Raw genomic sequence first — 25,918 nt, 5'->3', positions numbered from 1 at the left:
GTGGTAATTACATAATTTTCTCAGGACACATATAATTATAGTAATTCTTGCTGTTGTATTTTGGCTTGCAACAGCATGCAGATATTGGCCAAATGCTCTTTTGAGTGTGTGATCTGATATTTTGTAATAAATCTTCAGCTCCATCAATCAAAGTGTGTTCCTTTGCAGTACAGCATAAATGTTGGCTTTAGGCCAATTAAATTAAAATATATTCATAAAGAAATATTCAATTTTGGGTGCATACTCAACATGAATATATACAGTGCAGCTTGTAAGATTTGTGTTACATTATTTATGTATGACATGCAATGAAATATTGGACGAGGAAAAAAGTCAAATAAGCAGCCATTGGCTGATAAGCCTATCCGGGAAGATTTTGAGCTGAGTGCAAAGTGTTTATGGTAATGAGGGAAAATATCACCCAGTGCAGTAGTCTATGGCACGGAGGAATAAGATATATCAGGCTTAGAAACAATGTCTTTATTGAACTAATATCTTAAAGTTATGCTGGGACAGGCCTCCACACGCCAACACACTCACCCTAATTTTTGAAATTGTGTAATCATTTCCTGTCTTTCCACCAGCCTGCTCTCCTAAAAATGACGTTCCCATACAACAAAACTGCATTGTCAATTACAATTTAAGGGAAATGTATTTTGTCTTGGATTACGTTTGTTTTTGACATATCACAAATACGTTTATAATGAAATTCAACAAAAGTCTGCATATTGAGGATTATAGGAACGATGAGTGGATGGGTCAAACAAACACCGGACTTTCACTCAGTGTTTGTGTCCCGTGTGAAACCAAAAAGAAAACTTTACAATAACAAACGCATTTATTTTACTGTACCACTAGTAGGGAAGCCCTGATCGTTTGTTTCATACTTTCTGTAGCTCTGACTTCCATGACTAGAGAACTGCAGATTCATGAAGCCTCCTATGTCACACAAACATTAATACACACAGTCACAATGGGCCCCTGAGCACAGACAGGCAGAGGGCCCCACCACCTCTACATAGGAGCAACACTTTATAGTTGTTTTGCCTCTTTTTATTGTTGTTTTGTCTCGTTCCCCCTTTTTGAAGAGGCTTGGTGTCTCTTTGTAGTTGTTTTTTGGTTCTTTTTGGTCATTCTGAGTCTCTTCCTGGTTGGTACGTGTCTATTTGAGTGACATTTTGTAGGTGACGGTCCAGCGGGGCCCCTGGGCCTGTGCCTGATAGGCCTGTTCAGTAATCTGTCTATGCACACAGTGCATGACATGTAACGCCATGAAATAAAGAATCTTTCACTGACTTAGAAGTCCTAAAGTAACACTGATCAGCTATTGGCTACTGGACAACAGGCCAATCCATTAAAAGAAATGTATAAGTATTGCTGTTTTGTCATGTGATGTTTTATATATTTTTTGTGCTATCGTTTCAAAATGCTCACCTCCGCAAGGTTGATACCTGCACAACTTTTGCTTACCATGTGATGTTGACGCTGGAATATGAGAAGGGTATGGGTAATATGAGGGTGAATGTTTTGCCCTCACACCGGACGTTTGAGGCTATACTCAATTCATCCCTTATGTTCTCCGTTCTGTCTGAGAGTACTATAACATACTTATATAAAAGTAGAGATTCCACTATAATAATAAATGATTTGTGTATTTGATTACTGCTAAATTGAAAGAATGTCTCCTGTTTGATATGATGAAAGCTTGAAGTATTGTGCAGTAGGCATGTATGTCACTATAAATTGGCCATACAGTTGAATCAACGGCAAACAGTTTCAACAAAAACATATTATCTTCATAAAGGTAGAATTTATGGCAAAACAACTAGGCTGAATTATCAGCAAGGTGCACCTAATAATAAACTGGTAACACTGTTGTTAATGTGGTCACTGTGATGACCAAATAGCTAACTGTCATGTTGAAACTCCAAACTGTTGTTGTGTACATGTACTCCACATTTGGGATTGGCCTGAAGAACTGTCTATGTACAAACACGTGTATGGAAGCAGGTGTCCACATACTTTTGGCCATATAGTGATCAAGTCACACCCGTAGAAGCTGTAAGTGGTCAAACTGTACCTCCAATGTTTATAATGCAAAATGTTGACTTCGGCACATGAACATTAAACATAATACAACTTTATATACTGGCATTTATATTAGGAAAAGATATGTGGGTTTTGAATTTCAACATTTAAGCCAGGAATGGTCAGTCTTGTGTCACTGACCTGTGGTAGTTTGACTGTTAGCTTGTACCGCGATGACACAACACGAGACAGAGAGCCAAACGGTGACCTCATGGTGAGTGCTTTCTGTTCAGTGAAAACTGAAAAGGGAGATACGATAACCCAAAGTGTGTTTTGGAATGAGCAAAAGCAAAATGATCTTGAGTTACTGTTTGTGATGTGAGTTTCATGGCAACTTTAATCCAAAAGCAAGCAAACGTGAGTAACTCAGGATTCAGCCTGTTGGTTCACTCTCTTATGAAGGTGTTTTTTGTTCTCTGCAAGTTTGAGATTTGAAAAGCCTCCACTTGTAAAAGAGACGGTTTTGTCCTCCAGGACTACATTAAGCAGATGTAAAGGACCAAGCATTTATCAAAGCATTTGGACTGAATGCATTTCCCTCCACTTTGATTTTAGCATGGTTTCATTTCAACCTGCAGAGCCTTGAAGCACACTTAAAATATGGTCTATATATACATCTATAAATAAGTCATCTATCAGAGTAAGTGTCTGCTTTTCTCGATCTATTGGAAGGTCTGAACTGTATCTCATGCACGTTTTAGGTCTTTGTAATTTGATTGTCATACTATATCATACAAGGAACGATATGCTGTAGAAAATGGTCAGCAGTGAAGAACATGCACCTGATTTGCACGGGCTGCTGTCTTGTTTTTGGGGTGCAGCAGCTGCCTTTACACCCAGAGAGATAAACGTCACAGTCATGAGGGAAAGAAGGCCGGTGCTGTCCTAATAGACCCCTGCTGCTGTTGTTTGATTACAGGGTCAGTATTGTTATATTATAGAGTCTAGGTAGTGCTTCTGAATAAACTACAGGTTTGGATCTAAACAGGGACTTAGCGTGTTTATAGGATGCAGCAGCTGTAGTGCAGATTTCAGGATCAGATGAGCTGCTTCAGGGTGCTGGCAGCAGCGGCAGCAGAAAACGAACAAAAGCTGAGCAGCATTGTAGTCATAGCTGAGGGACGGCCTCGGTTTAGTAGTGCTTGTTTTGTTAATTGGGGTACACCAGATGGACGGGGTTGAAGAGACTATTCAGATGTACAGCTGCAGAAGTGTAGTGACATTCAACTAATGGCTTCAATAAGTTTCTGCTTATTTATTATGTTGTGGTGGTATCTGGTAAATTGTGCCTGTCAAGCACTTGGATGAAATATGTAATTGTGGCTATGTGACACAAATGAAGACATCTTTAATTTTTTTAAAGGAGGGTGGGATCTGTCTCGTTTATGCAACCATTAAACAGATCTGCAAATACTTTATGATTTCTAGATTTCTTTCATAGCCCACTACAGCGCAACCTCAGCCAGGGCCGTAGTAACCTCTTAGGGGGCCTCCAGGGCATAAAATTAAAAAAAGGTTTTGATAACAAAGCACAATATAGAAGTCAAGGGCAGCAACATAATAATGCAGGACCTGCTTTAGTTGATATTCAGTGGCGCACATTCTTAAACAAATGACCAAAATTAGTTGACAGTGCACTTTTGGGCAGCCGGGGATGTTGCCTGCTTGTCTTGCCTCAGTACACAGATGTTACCAGGAGCAGGAATGTTAACTTGTAGAAGGGCCTCATGGTAAAGTCAATAAATAAACTTTAATAAACTTATCTTTTTTAGATTTTATTTCATTTGCAGTGCTTGTTAGAAGTGAATATGTTGAGTCCAGTTTGGCTGCAGCCCTTATATCTTGATACTGTGACTTTAATCATCTGCTGATTACTTCCTTAATTAATCGATTGGTCGTTTCTTCAATCGAATGTCAGAAAAAACGTGAAAAAGGCTCCATCATAATTTCATTTCATAATGTCTTTGAAATGTCTTGCTTTGTCTGACAGTCCAGAAAATGGCAGCAAATCTCCTTTTAGTCTTCTTCCAATTATTTGATTATCAAAATAGCTGATTAGTTGATTGTCTATCTTTTTCTGAAGTTTAAAAAAAAAAGGTTTTAGCTCTGTGAGAAAGAGCTGAACTTCAAATGAAACATGCATGATGATACTGTCAGTTATAATTGTGTTTTTTTAAATCATTTTAATTTGAGATAAATAATCCTGACTCCATACACTCAACACAACACACGTGGTTACATGTCACACATTCTATTCTATTCTATTTTAAGATTGTCTATGATTATTCAGGAGAAGTGGAGATTTCCTTGCCAGAGAAAACGCTAGTTCAAATATTTACCGGCTATAAAAGGGCGTATTGAACTTTGCCCTCCAGGTTCACGCGCGTTCACGGTACCGCGCGGTCTTATTTATAACCGGAAACGAGTATTATGGGTAACATTTACGACAGCATGCGCGCTTTGTTTTTATTACGAATCACTATCAGCCTCGAGTGCGCTTTGTCCTCTCGTCAAACATTTCCAAATCAAAGCAGATAGTTGCAATTAAAGCCAGTGCGCATGCCCGCTCTGAGGAAACGCTCTGCCCCTCTGTGAACGCGGGCGCGCCCAAGGAAAGAATTTAAAGCCGCGCGCGCTGCTGATACTGTTGTGACTTGTTATGAATGGTGAACCTCGACGACAAAATCTTCAGCAAACCTGTGACAGAGTTGGATAAAGATACAGAAATGGTAACGGCAGTGTGTCTATTATAAGTAATGTGAATACAGACAATATAGTTTTAATCGGTAACCGAAACGCTCCTCAGGTCAACATAAACTCACCTTAAGTGTCACAGACTCACTATACGTTAAGGTAAACATGTTATAGATCCTCTTAAGGAGATTCATTCACCAACAAAGCACCCAAATATCATGAAACTAACGTTTGTGTCAGAAACACGTTGGTAAAAATATTAAAGGGATATTATAGAGGTAGCCTATTATATTATATTATTATATTATTAGAAGATTCATTTTCCAAAAAGGAACCTAATATTAACATAAACTCACTTTTGAGGATCACAGACACACTACAGGGCAAGTTGAAGTATTATAGGAATATATTTGTGAGGCAGTCTACTAAAAGGAGGATGAATATGAAAAGATCAATACGCCAGACTCATACCATACATTAAGATATTATTGGAATATTATAGAGGAACTAGAACAATTACACACTATAGTGAAATATTATAGGAATACTATAGTCACTATATAGAAGACATGCTACAAGTGAAGATTGAATATAACAACAGGAATATTATAGGAATACTTTAGTCAACATGAAGGTCAACATAAACTCTATTTTGAGTTGGACATGCTTCTGGTTACAGTAAAACGGTTATTATGAGACTATTATACTTTATAAAGTGTTGTCTGAGTTGATGTTATGATGCCTTTTTGTATTATGCTATATTAAAATATTATAGGACTACTATAGAACCACTATAGATGATATATATATATATATATATATATATATATATATATATATATATATATACATATATATAAAGACACTTATAAGTCAACATATACTCACTTCTTTTATTTATTTAAGATCACATTTTTATAACTAAAAAGCCACCAGTCAAGATAGACTAATTTCGGAGTGTCACATACACACTATAGGACTATTTTACGTACTATAGGAGATCTAATACAAATGTCAAACTCACTTTTAAGAAGCATATAAAGTGCAATAATGTGTAGAATAGAGGAATATCTGTGTAGACAATTATGAAGTTAAAATGTACTATTATGCCTAAACACTGGTTTAGATGAGTGTGTAACACTGTAGGTCTAATATCAGTATTCTCCAGGTGTCATAGGCTGTTTTATTAGTCATTAAAAGCCTGTCTTACATTTGATGGTTTATGCAAGTGTTGCCTCTAATCCTAACATCCTCCCCTCTCAGAGCAGAGCACTATCAGTTAAAGCACACAATCATTACTGCCATTTGTCCTGCGCGCTAATATCAGTCTAACGGTGAGTAATATAGATATGGGGATTTCGGCAGGTGTCAGAAAACAAGATATGGTTTTGATGCAATTCATTTTGTTTGCCCTTAGACCAACGTGCGTGGGATTATCACCAAAGAAGTATGTTGTCTTTTTCTAGAAGGTTGGACTCATTTGGAGACACACGAGTCTGAGTTTCATATTTTTGCAGCTAAAATAAATTCAAACGTGTATATATATATATATATATATATATATATATATATACATATATATATACATATAAATGGCTTCAACTCACATGTAAGATACTTTAAAATAAACTAAAGATCAAGTAAAAATAAAATCAGAAATCTATATTTGGACAAGTATATTGTAAAATAAAATCAGATGGATTTATAGGACGAGCGGGACAATATGGTGATTATCATACTCACCAAATAACAATTGCCCATAATATAAAATAAGGCTTTAGACAATGATCATATTATTCCTAGACATTTAGATATTAAGGTCTGGAAGTTTGCAAGATTCGTATAAACTCTGGAGGATTTATTTCCCTCCACAAAGAAAATATAATTTGATGTGCAATCATGTGAAAGAAAAAGCAATGATGCAGGATTAAACTTCAAAATGAACAACTACCCTGGTTAAAGCTCAGATAGCTACTGGCTATTCTTAATAATCTTTAAAAACTTCTTATTTGTGAGATTATCCTTTTTTAAACTGAGTGGATCAATAAAGTTATGAATTTTTTGCTCCTCTTTGGGGGGGGGGGGGGGGGGGGGGGGGGACTGTCCCTCTTGTCTCGTTAAACAAAGACTCCTCTAAAACATACTTGAAATAAATCTCTCTTTTCCTGGAGTTTATTCAAACAAACATGTTACCATAAACACACGGGGACTTTGAATCACCTTTTGTATACAGTTTAGGCTAATGAACTTACTTCTGCAAAGACTTACATTATCGTACAAAATACGTTGCACTCAAGTTTAAACATGCGGGGTTTTCTATTTCAGCAAACAAAATGGAAAAACATTTCAGAGTAAAGTCACTAAACGGGAGGCGTCATGGAGTCAAACGGGCCGGTGGCAGTCTGCAAAGACGGTAAATAGAAAGCACACAGAAGCAGTATACAATATGTACAATATAGGCTAAATTTCTTTTCTCTTATTGAGTCTGGAGGCATGATCAACATTTTTTTTTTCTTGCAAATCCTTATCTAGGTCGAGATCCCCCCCCCCCCCAGCAGTCTTCAAAAGCAAGCAAGCACAAAAAAAGAAGAAGAAAAAAAATCCCATTGTCAGTTTCATATGTTAGGCCTGTATATATTTACATTTATATATGTACAATGCAGCAATGTAACACGTCTTCATCATTTTAAAAAATCCAAAAAAAACTGGACATTTCAATTGCTGTGCAAGTTCATTGGTAAACACATATAACCCGCATAATCCATTCTTTTCTCTCTTTTTTTTTGAAAAATGACTGCAACTAATCCAGTTTAGTTGTCTTTTTTTTTTTTTTTTCATCCGCAGGTAGCCTGAAAGCTCTGACACCGTGTCCGTTTATCACATATATATTTATTTATATTTGTAGACTAACATTTAGGCCGCGTTTTTGGCCCGTCAGCTGTTGTATTGACAGGCGTTCAGGCTCGAGCCGGGGCTCTGCAGGCTGCTGTATCCAAAAGTTGGATGTTGTTTGGATTTGAGTCTGAGGGTGGCCAGGCTGGAGTTGCAAGTGTCCCGGTAAACGCTGTACGGAGACCCGGGAGGCCCGTACGGACACGCGGACGGCGACATGGCCGAGTTGATGCCGGACGTGCCGATCCCGTTCAGGTTGCTGATGTTGTTGAGGCCCGGGGTGGGCATGCCAGTTACGGCGGAATGGCCCATCCCGGAGGCCATGCTCATGGAGGAGATGGAGTTGGGCGCTGAGAACATGGACTGTGAGGTGAGGGGGCTCATGGAGTTGAAGAAGGTGAAGTTCTTGGTGGACAGCGGCGCCGGGGTGAGGCCCTTGTTGGTCCAGTTGTTGTAGGTGTAAGCCGGGTACATGTCTTCATAAGGCTGCATGAGGCCGCTGAACTGCGGCAGGTAGCTGTTCTTGCACAGGTCCATCTGCTGGTTGCGCTCGCGCTTCCTCCACTTAGCCCGGCGGTTTTTGAACCACACCTGGAGGAGAGACACACACGGTTAGCACTGTGGACATATATGAGCAGGGTCAACTGAGAAATGGGGCCCCCCAAATAGTCAAATATCCTGGTTTTTGTCATTAAAGTAAGTACACTTCCTTAACTTGACTTCCTGTTTATAGCCAACAACGAGTTACAAGTATGTGGCAGTTTCTTAAGTGGTAATAAACATGCAATGACTCTGTATCGGCTGTTCTTGAATGTCATAAATTGTAGTTAATAATGATGGAAAAATATTTCTGTGCACTTTTAGTGGCCCCAAAAGTGCTGCTGCCTTCAGGACACACACACACACACACACACACACACACACACACACACACACACACACACACACACACACACACACACACACACACACAAACTTGCATGTTATTTAAAAAATCTTAAAACAAAAAATCTAAATATTAAACATCTTCGAATGAGGCTCCAATTAAGTTGCATAATGTTTGCAAATCTGAAGCTGCAGTCCAACATTGTCAGTTCTTTAATACAGCTACATCTGTTCAATGTTCTCATAATTAAACAATTGTTTACAGCAGTTTGTAAACACGTCAAAAAGGCCCAGATTGTATTTTAAACTATGATCATGTGAGGAAGACACCCAAGAGGCTTATTTGCCTAATGCAAAGTTTGCAGTTAGGCTCTATAATTTTTACTTGTTATTTAAATCAGTTTGTGCCTTTTGAAATATATAACATAACACTTTTCGTCTACGTGTAATTAATCCCATTTTGAGTTCTCAAGACCCGAGTTGACATTTGTATTATTGCTGTTATGCTGCTTTCTATCCCCGGTGAACACATCAGACGTAGTCCTAATCATTCCGATTTTTCTGCATCGCAACACGCATTTAAATTAGAGGAGCAGCTGCTGCAGCTCCAGTGTCCAGCAGGCTACTGTGCAGACATAAACTATAAATTCATCTAGTAAAGTTCCCTTTCAATATGCTCAAAATAATAAAGAAATGACGAACGGCAGATGTTGAAATGGACAGTTTCATTGTTCTAAACTGCTGCTTTGTGTTTGTTTTTATTTATATAATTGTGTTGTTTGTGCAGAAAGTGTTAAATTATCTCAGAGTGCGCAAGGATAGAAACCTAATTAAAAGATAAACGTTTGTCCAAAATCCTCGCATGAAAACATTTTTATAAGTGTTTTCAATTAAATATTCCCTGAATGTATATTCAAGTATTTAATTTTTTCTGCAATTGAATTCCTGTTATGATAGATTTATAAATTGTTTACAAATTGTAAAGGAATACATTCACGACATGATTGGAATAAAACAGTAACGGCCTACACAATAAATGTGTTCTGACTAAAGCTCGAGCCAAGGATGTGTTTTAAAGTCATTATTGAGCGTATTAATTTCTGCTTTGCATGCTAGTAAAATTAAGGCCTACGTGTGTGTAGATTATAAATATCAGTATGTATGTCAGACATCCCAAAATAAAACTAACAAGTTTGCAGCATGAACAAAACGCGCGGGGGGAATGACTGTACATGGATCAGAAACGTGCCTCTGGATATCCTCATGCCTTATCGAAACCTGACAAAATATCCGTTAGTCGGCACTCTGCGAGTCATTTTTAATTCATAGAAGAAACAGTTTACAAGTGGTATCATCAGACGGGCCCGCGATGGCTATTTATAGTCGTGCAGGGAACAGTGCTGCGGACAAATTGTCCACAAAGACATGAGCGATGTGACAGAGCTGCAGAGGAAACACACAGGCTGCGTTTCACAGCACCGCCTCACCTCGCGTGAGGCTTCAGTTTCCTGTGCAGAGCAAAACATACAACGACAAAAACAAACAAACTTCTGGTTTTAATTGCATGTTGACAACCAAAAACAATAACTAATTGGAGCTAATTAAAATACATTCAAAAGGCTGAGCACACACATATCCTTCAATCTCGATATATTATCTGCCAAGCTTGATTGAACACTGATGACCTTACAAAGGTCAAGTCCAAACACTTAAATATGTCAAAACATTTTAATAAATGCTCAGATATGAACCAGACATATTCAGGCTGCGCGTTGTCACGCCACGCGCTTCACAGTGTTTCCTTTTTATTCCGCTAAAATAAAAGGCTGCAGTGTTTGAAATTCACCCTCCTTGGCTCAAGAAATGAAAACCCAGCACTGAGAACTTCTGAGACTTTTTTTTTAAAACTTTCCCCTGCACTTTAAATAGCTGTATGCATTTTTTTAATGCAATTTGAGACGGAGGATTTTGCAAGGACGAGCCGCCAGGCGCCAGTTGCTGTAAATTAAAACCAACTGCAATTGTTTTGTGTTTAAAGCACTTTTCTTGCTTCCACATTTTTGTCTGAGAAAAGGAATATCCGCTTAGAGTAGAAAGAAACTTCATGTGTCAGCTATTTTCTACTTCTATATTCAAATAATTCAAATATCTTATGATTAAAGTTGGTTGTGCTGAAACATCCTTCATGAATAAATACAACGGCATGCTGTTCCTATTTATTGCACAAAGGTCCAGGTAGAATTGACTGCATGCACAGTATCCTCGGGGACAAATAAGGGTCCAGACTTTTGATGATGTCATCAAAAGACAAATCCTCACTTGGCTCCATTAGCAGCGCAGATGCACCCTCAAAAAGAGATGGCCATTCCAACAGATCCCACGAGTTAAAGACAGCTTACATTTCTGCTCAATTTTCAACATGAACTGCGTTGACGTGAGAGTGTGTTTCAGAACGAACTGCTTATGTTAGAAAGTTGAGCTGACTTGAGAATTACGCACGTGTTTTAATAATGGAAGACTTTTGTGGATGCACCGTAGCAGTCAGGGGTGACTGCAACTTAATATCTGTTAACACCATAGTTTTGAAAATCTCCCAGTTTTTTTTATCAACGGATTTTCTTCAGTGTGTCTTTGAATATTGTCGCATTTAGTTTCTGACTGAGTTGTTTCAAGTCACTGCTGTAATTCACACGAACTCCATTAAGGCTGGATTTTCACTGTTTATATTATATATAATAAGCATGTTGTGTGTTTACATCCATGGAGATCTTTCTAAAATGTCTTTTTTGAAATAGCTCAATTTATTGAAAATGAAATCAATGGTCAATTTAGCAAATACTTGTATTAATTCAGCACAACAACAGTGTGACTGATATGAAGCAGTTCATGCCACGTTTAGTATGGTATAGTTTTTTTTCATATTTCGCTTAACATTTCGTTATTTATTTATTTCATGTTTGTTGAAGTTATTTCATTTATTTAGGTAATTGCTTAAGAATTCTCCCATCCAAGAAAGCTGCAATTTATTTCTAAAAATCGTCTCTACACATTACGCACGGCCGGAGGCCTGGCTGCTGGACTCTTACCCGGACTCTGGCCTCGGTCAGGTTGGTCCACACGGCGATTTCCTCCCTGGTGCTCATGTCCGGGTAGCGGTTCCTCTGGAAAGTGGCTTCCAGCTCCTGCAGCTGCTGGCTGGTGAAGTGAGTCCGCTGCCGCCGCTGCTTCTTCTTCTTGGGATCATCCACGTTCCCATCATCGCTCCTGTGTTCAGCGCTCCTCTCCTTTTCTGGGGATCACAAATCGGGGTGAAATTATTGTATGCTGCAGCTATGGCACTTTGAAAAACATGTAGATAAGGGACATTTTTTTTGCATTGAAAAAGTTAGTAGTAGTTTCAGACTGGAATTAAGTGCACCAACGTGCAAAGAAACGACTAAAGCTGTAGGTCAACTATAACAAAAAACGTCTGCCGGCATGAAATAAGCAAAGCCACATCTATAAATAAAGTTGTACGTGAAAAATAAGCCAAAGAGACGGATTAAAGCTAATATTTACAAACATGCCTGGGAGTTGTGTGTCGAGTCTTTCAAACACACTTGGCTCTTTTCGCTTTACGCTGATGGATCAATATTACTTTCTTTACGACGAGGTCTGCACACTTATCTCCCAACTGCTATCTTGTATTCGTGTTCTAACAAGATTGCCTCATTAAACTGAAGGGTCAACACGTGCAAAGGTTAATCACTAAAATAGTAATAGTCTCGAATATTTGCCAAAAATAAAAAGCAATTTAAAACCTAAAGCCACAACAACATTATCGATTTAAGCCCTATAAATAACAACAAAGGAAATGAGAAACAAATGACATTCTGCCATATTTTCTTCCTCATGTTCACTGAGACAGAGAAGAGGACGTTTTTCTAAAAAATGTGGATAAGTTGAAGAACAAAAAGCTTCTTCAAGAATTGTTAATACAGACCAGCTTTTAGTTTAGATTGGTGGATGTGCTCAATATTTATAGTTTGTTTTAATGCATTTACTGACAGCAGGCCAGGCTGTTCTGCACATTTTTGCCTGACAGACCTCGGGATCCTGCCAAGTGTCTGGTTCAGCCAGCGCAATAAACACAAAAGGGGTGTAACTGCACAAACACGGCACTATTTCCCCTGTTCTGTTCTATTGATACGCAATAAACTACAGAGCAGAAATAAAACTAAGACCAAACTAGGATTTACTACAAAGTTTATGACGATTGTATCCATGTTGCATGTTGCACCGTAATACAAGGAAATAATTCGTCATTGCAGAGATAATAAGCAAACACTGGGACACAAGTTAAGTAATATTCTCATTTCTCCGTAGCACGAAAATGCCGAGCTGCCTCTGTGACAGCCCGTGCTTATGGAGACGTAAACTAAACTGTTATTGCACTCAGAAGAAGGAATCGAGTTGCTAAAAGCACTCTGACTGTGTACCTGCCAACTCTGTGTCTGAAGACTCGCTGCTTGAGTTCTCTAAAGTTTCTCGACTGCTGTTTGAAGTTCTCGGTAAATGAAACGCGGGGGCCACGTCGCGGGCCGGCGGGGCTCTCACTGCCTCTGCGATTCTGTCCAAATTCATCCCACCTTGAAGAGAAGGATGCGTACAAAGAGGAAACGGGATGAATCCTGGGCTGCTGTACAAAGCTTTCCTCAACAGCTAAAAATCCACCCGCTGCCAGACACACACCACGACATGAGAGGATGAAGCACACAGGGGGAAATTTCCAACGAAAGGGTTGTTTTTTTCCACGAAGAAAATACTTAAAGGGAATAAAAAATCACACGGCTCCCTTTCCCTCCTGTACAGCAGGGACGGCACAGTGCGCTATGATTCTCTCGGCTGCAGGGAAAAGCTTCTGCCCGCTGTGATCGAGAGGAAGCTCCGGCTCTCCACCTCACACATGAGACCCACCCATCTGCTGCGTCTAACCTCCCCAAAATGAGCAAGCCACACCCACTAATCCTGCCCGCTGCAAGAAAATATCCACCCAAACAAGTCTGACGTCAAGCTAAAACAAGTGGAGGAAGAAAAAAGAAGTGCTAATAATTGATCAGACCTTTTTTGGTTTTATCACATGCAAAACGGCAAGTTTAGGTGGAGTGAAAACGTAACGACACTTTCTACCGAGTGCATTTATACTCTACAGTTTGTTCAGTGTTAATATACTTTCACTGCTCAGTATTGCTCTGAATGGCTGGTTTAACGTTTAACATTTCTTGCAGCGTTTATTTGCTTTTTTTTTTTACATTTATCGGGCGCGCGCACTGCACCGCTTTGCTCTTTAGTGGTAAAATGGGCCTTTTATTCGTGCAGGCATGTTTGATGTTTTTTTTCTCCCAGCGCATCCGGGTGCGTTAATATACAGACGCACCCACACTATGTATATCTCGCATATGTACTGAGTTGAATAAACATTTGCCATCTCACACGGGCCTGCCCAGTTACTGTTTTTTTCAGTATGAAAAGTGCACGGTGATATGAAGCTTATTGTGTGCAATGAATAATGGCACACACTGTAAACTGACTGAGTGTCGTTCTATCAGCTCATTGTTTCACTTTGATATATAAACAATCAGATTAATAAAGGACAAGCAGATCAGAGCTCATGATTTAACACACGTTCTGTGTTTGCGTAGCAGGACAAACATCACGCTGGAATAATCTGTTGACGGCAGCAGATCTGTCTCAGCTGCACGTTCCCCCAAACACACTGACAATCAAACATGAATAAAACATTTCTCTAAACTTAAACATGTCCTCAGTGGTCTGACAACACTGCATCCCAACCTCTCCGCACACAATCCTATTATGATTGATGGTCCGCTAATATGATCTGATTACAGATAACTAAATGTGGCTGCTGATGGTGACAAATCTGCCTTCAGTCCGTTTTGTGGGCGCTGACGCACAAATGACAGCCAGGCCTGTCTGTTTTTACTGCTGTGGAGAAAGTATTCAAGCAATTTTGAATCCAAACCAAATCACGTCCTGTGGTATCATTTCGATACAAGTTGTGAAAGACGGTTATAAAAGTACATTTTGAACATCAGAAATTCAAATCAGATGTTATAATTTCAGGGTGTTTTCTGGATTTATAATCTTTCATCCCTCACACGCATGCACAGCGCGTGCATTTAGAGTGAACCCTCTGAACATTCATGTGTCTGTGTGGAGAACTACAGAGCTTCGTCCAGATGTGGACTTGCTGATCTCAGTGTGTGCTGCACTGGAGTAAAAACATGCAGTAATACAGCAGCTGCAGTTCAAATGAGACGGTTGTTTTCTTCTTTTCTTACCAAATCCTTTATTTGTTAAACGCTGCAGTGCCTTCTGGTCACTAAACAAGGAAAGCTAAATACCTTCATTTCAATTACAGTCAGGTTGGCACCAGATGAAGCATTATTGTTATGATTTTGGGTTTACGTAGATCTGGTGCATCTTGGGAAGTCAATGATTGCATTTGTTTTTATTTTAAGAGCAATTTTTAGTCTCTTAGTATGGGTACTTTTTTTACGCAACATATAAGCTTCAGACATATCTACGTATTGTGTTTATAGTATAATTGACCCCCGCGTGTGCTAAGATCTCCTTTTACTGCGTGTGTAGACCAACAGCAACATTTCAGGTTTTAATATTTTACTGTAGTTGACCTAAAATCACATTTCTTACAATTAAAAGAAGGCAAACATGTGTCAACTGAGTCAGAAATGTGTTCCCATTAAACCAATGTTTCTTGAATTAACTACTTTCTTTTGCTAAATAATGAAACAGACAAAATGATCTAAATACAAAAGCAAAATAAATCTCTTAAAGAAAATCAGCTGTGAGTGACTAAACTGCCAAAGAGATATTTGTTGTGTCGCAATTACGCCTAAACACAAAACCAAGTGCAAAACACAGATTACGTCAATTTACACATTTGTTTTGACTACATATACTGTTAGTTTTAATTAAGTCTCTTCTGCAATATGAGACCTGCTGACGTGCAGTGGCTCGAAGCCTACATGTGTCGGGTAAATGCGCACCGGTCTCACCGTCTGGGACTCGGACTGTCACCGGCGCCAGTCTCGAACATTTTCGGCCTTTGTATGACAGTGACTTCTGACATGAGATCCCCGTCCGACCGGAAAACTCCCCCGAAGGCCCTTTCAAAAGACAATTGTGCAAGCTCTTAACAATCACTTTTTCCCATCTATATTTGTTCAGCCTGTCTCTGCACAGAGCAAGTTCTAAAGAGAGCAGGGCTCACGCATTATAGACACATTACAGGCCTGTCATCTTAATTTATTCTAATTTAAAAATCACGAAAATCTGAACATCTAGAAATTGAATTAGCCAAACTAGTGGTTTGGATTTTTATTGCAGAACTATGTCATTATCAGACTATCCAGCTCCAGCATGCTTTACGGGTGGCCTGTTGTGTGTAACAAGTTCGACCCTCACATATAGCCTGCTGGAGTGCCCTTGGGCAGAACAACCACTATCCCCTGCCTGCTTACTGACTTTCTGAGCAGCAGACGAGTGCGTAAAACTGTTTTAAAGAGAGCAGAAGTGGGATCTGTGTGCTGCGTAGAGTTAAAAGATGCATTTAGTAAAAAAGTGAGCTCGATGACCTCAGCAGTTGGTATTTACTATTTAGGTTGTGAAGACTGAACGAATTGAAACGTTGCGTGTTATTTGGGGGTTACATTGCGTATCTTTGCAGTGTATACGGCTCTCGTCAATATACGATGATGATAAGAGCAGAACTTCAGCTGTATCCTTAAACTGAAGTCTTTCTATAATAACTTTAGGTAAGAAACTGAAAGTCCTATTGGCCTGTTACGGGGAAATCACAGGCTATTATTCAAAAAGTCCTTTTTCTAATACAATATGAATATTGGAGCAGCACTAGGAGAACAGAAATCACAATAAACCCGCTGACCCTTGAAGTCCCCACAGGAATATTAAAGGATTTACAGCACATGGAGATTTTCCATGGAGGGGCTCCTGTGATTCTACCTTCCCCTGTGCTCCAGCAGATATTAAAGGCTGATAGATGGGAGTAATCTAAATACCCAGCCTCCTCAGCCTGCATCCATGCCCGCGTCCTGCTCCTCCTCTGCTCTGGAGGGCACTTGCGTGTGATGGATGAGTTAAAAAGCCTTTCCATCCGGCAGGACAGGTTAAAGGCCAGTGGAAATGCAAACACTCATATTTTTCCTCCAAGAAGTGAAAATAAACTCTGCGACCACCGTTAATCATACATCAAACACTCGTAAAAATACACTGGTGTACAGTATCTGTTCCTCTCTTAGCTGTAAGGCAACCAAACAAAGTAAAGCTAGAACAACGGGGGCACACAAAAAAACAAAGCATATAGAAAATTAAAGCTGGCGAGCAGGACAGCAGTGGAGATGTAACTGGACACGGTGGGTAACTGGAGAAGGACAGAGCTGATTATTTCCTTGGTGATGGTTTCTCTGCATGGTCCAAGGCCTGTTTGACCTGGAGCCTGACAACCAACAAACAACCTGACCGAGGGGACGCAGGTGTAAATAAAACAATAAGCTCTAATGGCCATCAGAGGGAATACTCGTAAATGAAAAAGAAATTCTGTGAAATTTCCTCTCTTTTCGGATTTCCTATATGAACTTTAGCCAGGTTCGGCATGCATACACGCATCATATTGTTTACTCAGCCCAGCAGGAATTTACTGTGGGTTTATAGAAAAATAAAAATATGGATATCTTGAGTTGAAGTGGAATTAGTCCTTAAAGGAAATCCACATTTGTCCCACACAAAGATTCGTTTCTGGATAGTCAATAACCTCCAGAAACCAATAAAAACGCACATGTGTTTATCAGCAGCATATATTCCACCGTAACTTTAAATCCGTTTAGTCTGATCTTCCTCCTCCAATACAAATACAAACATACTAAGCAGTCCTAACTTCTTTCAGCCAGTTTGTCTATATAATAAATGTTTCCAATTTGCTTGTTAGGATCTGACCTTTTTAAGTTGAAGCTGCTTTATTGTTTATAAATGATTTTTTCCTGTAAAACATTTTCTAATTTAAGAGGATTGTCCACAACCAGTCTTCGCCTCACGTGCATGTCTGGTATTTAAATATCTTTAAAAAACCGCGGATGTTTTCCAGAGTTGTAACGTCTCCATTTGACGCACTACTTTGTGATTAAGTCCAGCTTTACAGAAGAAAACTCATTTTTTAATTGAAAAACTTAAATTATTGTTATGAGAAAGATATTACATGTAAACTGCTTGGAAATATTTTCTTTCTTCTAAATAGAGCTTGTTGTTTCTTGCTGTCTATCTGGCTTAATGTTTTTCTGTTTTGTTTTGATTTTCAAAGGCAAAATGACTCGCAAGGAAATCATTATCATCAGAAACCAGACGCACAAAATAAAGCAGATTATATTATCTGTAAATAATCCTCAACTATAAACTACAATGTTGAAAATGTTGTTTCAGTTTGCTGCCATTTGCATCTCATTATCTGATATTTCCTCATATCTTCATGTGGTAAATGCCCTGCGCATTAATTAACCACATATCAAACATATTCAGTCTAAAAGCAGATGCCTGTGAACACGCACAGCTTGTGTGCTGCAAAATGTTCCAATAACAAGTTCTGACCTTTTGCCAAAACCCGAGAAGTACATACTTAAACGACAGCATCATTGTGCTTCACATGATGGTTTCTAGTTTTGTAACTCAAATAAGGCAAGACTGGTTTAACAGTTGTGAAATCATACCTGCGTCCCCACAAGAAATCACATTTTTCGACGGATTCGGTTCCATTCCAGTAACCTGAAAAACAGAAGAAGAAAGGTGCATCAGAAGAAAACAAATCCTGCATATAAAACTAAGTCAAATACATTTATTTCCCTCTCTTTAACCAAATAATATAATATTTTAGATAAGCTCTTATCAAATGTGCTCTGATGCACTCATTCACATTTGTTTAAAACCAACAACCAATAATCCAGTAATACAACTTCTCTTACAGGAAACTTCTTATTCATGCTGAAGTCTTTTTTCTACTGTTATATCTTTTTAGAACATTTGAATATATAATTATGATATGCACAATTCCAGGGCAATGCAGGAAAAACGAAACAATATAAAACAAACTATCCAGTAACTCCAAACTTTGCACATTTAAACCGTCATTCTTATTATGAACCGTTTCCACGCAGATCTTCATGATTGAGGCCCTCAGTAACAACAACCTTAACATTATCACACACACACACACACACACACACACACACACACACACACACACACACACACACACACACACACACACACACACACACACACAGACCCTCTTATCTACAGGAATCCATTTGCTGCTTCTATGTTCTCAGTAAATCTTCGCTCAGCTCCCTTATGTCCCTCCGTGTTCACACGCTTCAATGGCGCGTGCACTATATATTCTTTTGGCTCATTTAAGGCGTCAGTCAGAGATAAATGCAGGAGTACACTGAAAATAATAAAGTCTACATGCAATATGTGGCTGACAGTGATGCTCAGGCACTCTGAAAAGCACACACTTTATTTATTGTCTACAGACGCTGCTACTGTTTGACTCCAGAAACCGTTGCTGTGCGTAAAAGACGCATCCCCTCTGGCCTCTCTACGGTCACTACAGTCTCTCTGACCCCAACCATCCGGCAGCATGCACTGCCTAATGGAGTCAGCACTTTCAACATTTCATTTTCTACACCAAGTCGTGTGTTACACATATTTGTAACATCCGAAGCGTAAAACGGCGAATAGGGCGATGCCAGCCAGCCAACCTTCTGACCGATCCCCTGAGCTAAAATTCAGCGTCCTGACAGACAAGGTGTGTGTGTGTGTTTCACTTACCAGTTGGTCCCCAGCAGAGGCAGACGACAGAAAAAATTAATAAAGCCTCAGCGTTTCCCCATGCAGGTGTTCAGTAAATCCACTTTATGCTTCGGCTGCGCGTAGAAGCTGCGTCCGAGATAATCAGCGCTTTGGTTGTGTCTCTGCGGCGCTGCTTTGGTTTTCTTCGCAAGCGCTCTGCAGCACGCCTCGCGGTGACGTCACGACACCGCAACAAACCCCCCACCCCCCCCACACACACACGTCCTTCCACCGCCACCACCTCTCCCGTTGTCATCTTCTTTATCCTCCTGCACCTTCAATCTTCTTCTTTTTCATCAAATCTTCATTATTTTCCTCATCAAATTCCACAATTATATCATCATCATCACCTGACGTCACCCTAATCTTCAGCCTCATCTTCATCGCAAAATGTATCCTCATGATCTTCATCTTAAAATGTATTTTCATCCTCATCTCTCAACTCCAATATGTGAGCAACCAGCAGATATAATAATAATATACTGTACTTTAATATAATGATGATTTTGATGGTAGTAGTAGTAGTGGTTATAATGATACTAATTATTATAATAATCATAAATACAAATAATTATAAATATAGTAATAACAATAATGCTGCTGTTTATATTTCAGTTTAAAGTTTTAAAAACAACCTCCTCCTCATATATCGCTCTGTGATATTTGTATGTGTGAGCTGTGACAGCGGCTGTGAAAAAAACCAAAACCGTTTTTGTATGAAAAGTTGAGGCTTAAGAGATTTTATGAGCTCATTTGTGTTCAATCTCCTTTTTTAAAAGAGATGTTCTGTAAACTCACACATTGTGTTGGACTTGGACTGAACTGTTGGGAGCTTGAAAAATAATAGTTGTTGTTGTTCTCAGTTTATGGTCTGCCGTCTCACTCGTGAAGAAGAGTGAAACACACACGTCTGATATTTTATGTGTTTACTGTTCAAAATGTAAGATATTTATTTGCTAAAACTTTTACAGTTGGCATCAGCTCATTTCTATAAATAACCTTATTAATATACAGCCGGCCGTCTTCACAGATAGTTTGGGTGCGGGCACTAGTGTTTGTCTTTCTGATAATTAATTACCCTGGCAAACAATAAGCCATCTGAACATTACCGCCTACATTAACGGATTATTATTGAAATAATTAATTGATAATATCCTAATATTTACATGAAGGTTTAAGCAACGTTTTGTTCTGCTTTTGTTCCGTTTGATGTGAATCAAAACATTTAAAAGTGCCAATATGGTATCTAATCTGTCTTAAATGCTGGGGAAAAGGCTGAATTAGATTTATGCATTATTATAAAAAATAATTTTCTGAAAGAACAAAAGAAGATGCTCGGATGGAAACCTTCAGGCCTTTTGAGGGTCTTTGAACTGCTGGAGCGACAGCGGCGGACAGACGCAACGACACAGAACACAACGAAAACAACGGAGACAAAACACTTCAATAAATCCTTTTGCTACAGCAAATAAACTGATGATACGGGTTATGCGGTGCAGCGCTGTTGTATTAATAGAAGAAATGCCTAAAAAGGCAAAGTAACATATAGTAGGCTACAAATAGCCGAGATTAAAGTGGAGTTAGACTGTTGGCCGTGGGCGGACTGGATCACTGATTAAGACTTTTAATAAATAAAGCCATGAAAGGGAATATAAAACAATACACTATTATAAAATGATTTAATCTAATATACTGGATATCCATTATAAATATGTTTTCTTAATGTCCTTATCAACTTCCTTATTGCAGAGTTGAATAGAGAAAAAAAAAAACGCTCTCAGGCTGGATTTTAAACGTCCACATTCAATATGTGCAGCCCACGCACAGCCAGTCCCACCACTGAACCACCACAGTGTCTGTGTGGCAGAGAATATTTCCAGATCCACATAGTTGGTTTGCAAGCTCCTTCTTTTGGCTTGAGACTTGGGAGAAAGTGTGAAATTTGTCCCACCCTTACACTTTCCTTTTTAACTCGGCCAAGAGCTGCGCACAAAGCAAAGCCCGGCTCTGAGAGAGGGATCCTGGAGGGATTAAAGGGGAGCTGCAGGCCTCCCTTTAGGACACGGACAGACCTCCTTCCCATGGTGCTTTTCAGAGTCACCGAAGGCTCTCACCTATCCTTACGTCAGCTGTTTTTTTTCAGGAGCATACAGGGTTACTCCTGTATTAAAATGGATTTGCCAATATGTGAACTGTATGTACAGATGAGATGCAGTGATGTAATAATCAGGCCTCAATCTGTGCACAAAGAAATCGAGACCACCATTTTTCCATCATGCGCTTACACTTACAATCAGGAGCAATCAGATTTTACTGTCAAATAGATTAACAATTATACATTAATTTGCATACAGCTAAAAACAGCTTGTAACAAAAAGTTACATTAATAATCTTAAGGGTTTTCATTTAAATAAATGTCTGTTAAGTCACTATCACCATGATGAAAGTCATTGCATTTGCTGTATTACAAACTGGGTGTCTGTGGCCACACATGGTAAGGCCAAGTCCCGCCTCTTCCGGTGGACCACCATGGGACCATTTTTGAAAAACTGCAAAAGACAAATCACGTTCAAACTGTGCTATGTATGACTATCAATTACTTTTGAAGTATAAGACTGAAAATGCGTAATTTGAAAAGACTACACACCCAAAGTATTTATTTTTTTAAGTTATTTTTTCGGGCTTTTTAGGCCTTTAATGATAGTGAAGTATACGTTAGGAAAGGGGGAGAGAAGGGGAACGACATACAGCAAATGGCCACGGGTCGGACTCCGTGGCAAGGACTCAGCCTTTGTACATGGGTCGCCGTTAACGTTACATTTGTGTGTGGAACATATAAATTACATGGCTAGCTAGCAAGCCAAGGTAATGGGCCTGTTGGTGACATACTTTGTGTTAAATGAGAGATGTAGTTCACTGAAACTAAATGGTACTACAACAAACCTACAACAAACTGCAACTTTCTTGATTTGCAAAATTATCTTTTGAATTGACAAACATATGTGTAATTAATGGCACAATTCAAACACGGTCTCTCGCCTTTGACTTCCATACATATATCTTCCCAAATAATGTCACTTTGGGGACACCGGAAGGGGAAGGACTCTGCCTCTTTGTTTGGATCTCTGGGAAGTGAGATTCAAACCCACCTGCAATTACCGCTTATTGCCATAAGTCCCGCCAAAGAGAATGAAATGGAGGTCTTCGAGATTGTAACTATAACGGTTGATTTGAACCAATTCTATGTAGGATTAATCCATTAATGCAATTCAGTGTGCACCTCAAACAGGAAGGTCATCCTTCTCGATTGGAGCCACATCACGAGTGTGTTCTTGTGACTCCCATTATAAGCTACAATACTGACCCCAGCTCCTTAGCATGCAACTGTATCCAGAAAATAGTAATAATATGCAAAATCGGCCTGTGTAATTGTCTGTAATTACCTGAGAGGCCTGCGTTGCTAAATAATGAGACACACACTCACACACACACACTCTATATAATTAGGCAGGCAGGTAGGTAGGAGAATGCTGTGATTACTCAACGAGTGACTCGAGGAGTTAAGTAGTGCCCTGAAGGTGAGGCCGTGGCCTCATCTCTCCTGTGTAAATAGGTGGAGGGATTATTTAGCCCGTTTGGAGTGTGTGTGAAGGGGGAGGAGGTGTGTGTCTGTGGCCAGGACCTGTCTGATGGTCACCCCCGCAGCGTAAATAGTTATTCCTAAATAGCAGAAGGGCTGATGCACGGTGGAAAGGTACATGGGGAAAACAAGCTCACACCCCATCAGGAGAAGCGTTTGGAGGAGGTCGTAAGTGTGTGTTTAGGATACACACACACAAGCATCACACACACTTGCAGAGTCATGTGTGTTTTTATGGATCAGATTCATGGCAGAATCAGCTGTTTTGTCTCTTTAATGTTCTTCTTCACCTCTTCAACCAGCTCCCCTCCCAGGACAATCGTAAGGAAGCCGAGCTGGTGGCATTAAGGCCCGTTTCCGCCGAGCGAAGAGCAGAGAAGTGCTTTTGAAGCGTTCGTCGTCCAGACTCTGTAGAATCAATCAGGAGGGTTTTGTGAGCTTGACGTTGGGCAGCTCGACAGGATGGAAAGCCTTTTGTAAAGTCGCAGCCATTTTGCTAACTCGGAGCAGAGCCAGAGAGTCCGCCTGCATGTCAACAAGCTCAACACTCAACCAGCCGGCCTGCGCAGACAGATACACGTCTGTTAGACGGACAGCCCTGATATTTACTGCATGAAGTTTCCACTACTATGGATATCTATCCACTTCCAAACATGCAAGCAGTCGAGGATGAAGTCACCTTCTCATCACTGGGGCTATTATGAGGAATGGATGCTTCCCAGTTGCCTATTTTTTTTCTTTGAAGCAGTCCCCCTTGAAGTGTGTTGAAAACGCAGATGTCACAGTTTCCAATCGGCAGTGAAATTAGTGATGTTTTGATTGCGCAGGGCTCGGAGATTACCAACATAAACAGGTCTGGTGCATAGATCATCATTTCAAGAGGAGGAATCATCCCTTTTTTCCACTTTATCCAAACTCGGCGGGCCTCTTTGGCTTAGTGCTGATGAGAAGCGGACGTCGAGCTTCCAGTTTTTCATCTGAGCGTAAACCTAATGCTGGCTAAAGTGATATTTCCTTTTGATACAACATTTAAATGGCCGACCACCAAAACTGGCAGCTCTAGCACCACACTTGGACTGAGTTTGTCAAAAAACGTATTTCCATCACTTCTTTTGACTGAAAGTCAACGTCATCTTCTTTCATTACAGATCTTAACATCTTTTCAATACTAGATTTTGATAAATCCTGAATAATGATCAGATCTTCAAGGAATTTGTAAGTCGAACGCTCCTGAACTCAACACAACATTTAGCAGTTTTAAAATGATCCACCAAAGTGAAGCCTTATCTCAGTCCACTCACTCGTTATTGACTGCTGGGGTGAAAATGCAGCACATCCTGGGTTAAAGTTGAAGTTTAGAATCGTCTGAAAACATAAAATAATTTATCAATAAGAGAGTTTGATGTTAAATTCCCATTATTTGTATCTATCTCCGTTCATTTCTTCAACATTGCTGGCTCCATTTATGAAAATGGAGTTAGCGAAGGCACTGTATCAGAGGGAATTTGGAGCAAATGTGTATAAAATGATGCCCAAGACATCTAAAATATTTCCATCATACACTTTCAGAGAGCAACAAAATCAATGTGGGAAACAAAGTGTACAAGAAACAAAGGATGGAGTCATATTTAAAAGCACACCTGTAATTACCGTATCATGCAACACAAAAACAAGTATACTTTGTGGTAAAGCCACAGATCTTTTGGCAAAGAAACTGTCTTCCTGTGTTCGAGGAATGTCAGGTACAGAAAGCTCCAACAAAGACAGAAGTCAGCCACCTCTCCACTGGACCTGCCTGACAAGAATAACACTGTATTCATGAATTGGAAACAAAAGTTGCACCTACTGTATCTATTGTTCTCAGTGGCGGCTATAAATTGCAGCAACAGGTAACTGTTTGAAAACCTTAATACCCAGAAGTTCCTAAAATCCTGTAATGGGATGTCTTTGAACTGCACGCAGAGCTCTCATGTTCATCAACGAGTTCAGACTCTACAGTTGTTAAGACAAGCACTTCATTTTTTATACACCCTGTGAGTTTTCTTTAACTGATCAAACTTGACACCAGAAGTGCATTTTGGCAGATTAACTGAATCTGTTGTTTCATTTTCAACTCTGACCAGTGCGAGATGGGACGAGGGTACATGTTTTTTTGTATATAAAAGTCCGTAGTGCAGTAGCTGTAAATCCCTCAGTACTCGGCTTCCTCTCTCGCATGGAAATTCAAGATCTTAAACATTAAAATGTTTTGTTGGAATCTGAGAAGTCTGCTCCCTTTTTCATGTTCTGTTTATCAGCCCAACTGAAAGCTGAGAGAGACACAACAGCAGCAGGGACACAGGATACAAATAGGTCCTCTAGGAGTCAGGCATAGGCCAGCAGGAGTTCATGTCCAGAGGCATAGGTCTTAAACAATAAACCGTCACTACGCTCGGCACAATAAGATTTTAAGCCGTGGATATTTATTCCACAATGATGTTTCCATATCTGTTTATCCCTTCAATCCACCTGCATCTATAAATGATAAAAACTAATCCAGAGGAACAGGCCTGTTTTGTATTCAGAAACACCTTGAGCTGCATGGAGCGCATGCTGCTACAATATGTGTTGTCCCAATTGGGATTAATGTACTGATTCCACCAGGGAGTTTGCACTGGAGACAACCTCCATTGATAATGGTTTAAAACAGATTTCCAATTTTAGTTGCAGAAAAATTACACTCCCTCCCCCCCGCCTCTTTTTCTTTTTGGTTGTTCAGTTTTGATAGATTGTTTTATT

At 39.6% G+C, this 25,918-nt stretch overlaps 1 protein-coding gene across 1 annotated transcript; it reads right to left on the bottom strand.

Annotated features, from left to right (window-relative positions):
* Nucleotides 1-7,665: 7,665 nt before the first annotated feature.
* Nucleotides 7,666-18,405, bottom strand: pitx1 (paired-like homeodomain 1). The gene is made up of 4 exons (XM_029448348.1): nucleotides 18,360-18,405; nucleotides 13,038-13,187; nucleotides 11,646-11,848; nucleotides 7,666-8,265 (listed from the first exon to the last, which is right to left on the bottom strand). The coding sequence occupies exons 1-4, from the start codon at nucleotides 18,403-18,405 to the stop codon at nucleotides 7,717-7,719; spliced, it is 948 nt and encodes a 315-aa protein (XP_029304208.1). The 3' UTR covers nucleotides 7,666-7,716.
* Nucleotides 18,406-25,918: the final 7,513 nt, after the last annotated feature.

The sequence above is a fragment of the Cottoperca gobio genome, chromosome 14 (assembly GCF_900634415.1).
Source record: "Cottoperca gobio chromosome 14, fCotGob3.1, whole genome shotgun sequence".
NCBI classification, from domain to species: domain Eukaryota; kingdom Metazoa; phylum Chordata; class Actinopteri; order Perciformes; family Bovichtidae; genus Cottoperca; species Cottoperca gobio.
This window is presented reverse-complemented; position numbering and strand designations above follow the sequence as displayed.

Bases quoted from the DNA above. Each gene is read 5' to 3' on its own strand.
- pitx1 (XM_029448348.1), bottom strand. From the start codon at position 18,405: ATGGAACCGAATCCGTCGAAAAATGTGATTTCTTGTGGGGACGCAG. The intron at 13,188-18,359 runs GTATGATTTCAC...CTTCTCTTCAAG, and splicing joins GATTTCTTGTGGGGACGCAG to GTGGGATGAATTTGGACAGA. The intron at 8,266-11,645 runs GTAAGAGTCCAG...TCTCTCCTCCAG, and splicing joins TGACCGAGGCCAGAGTCCGG to GTGTGGTTCAAAAACCGCCG.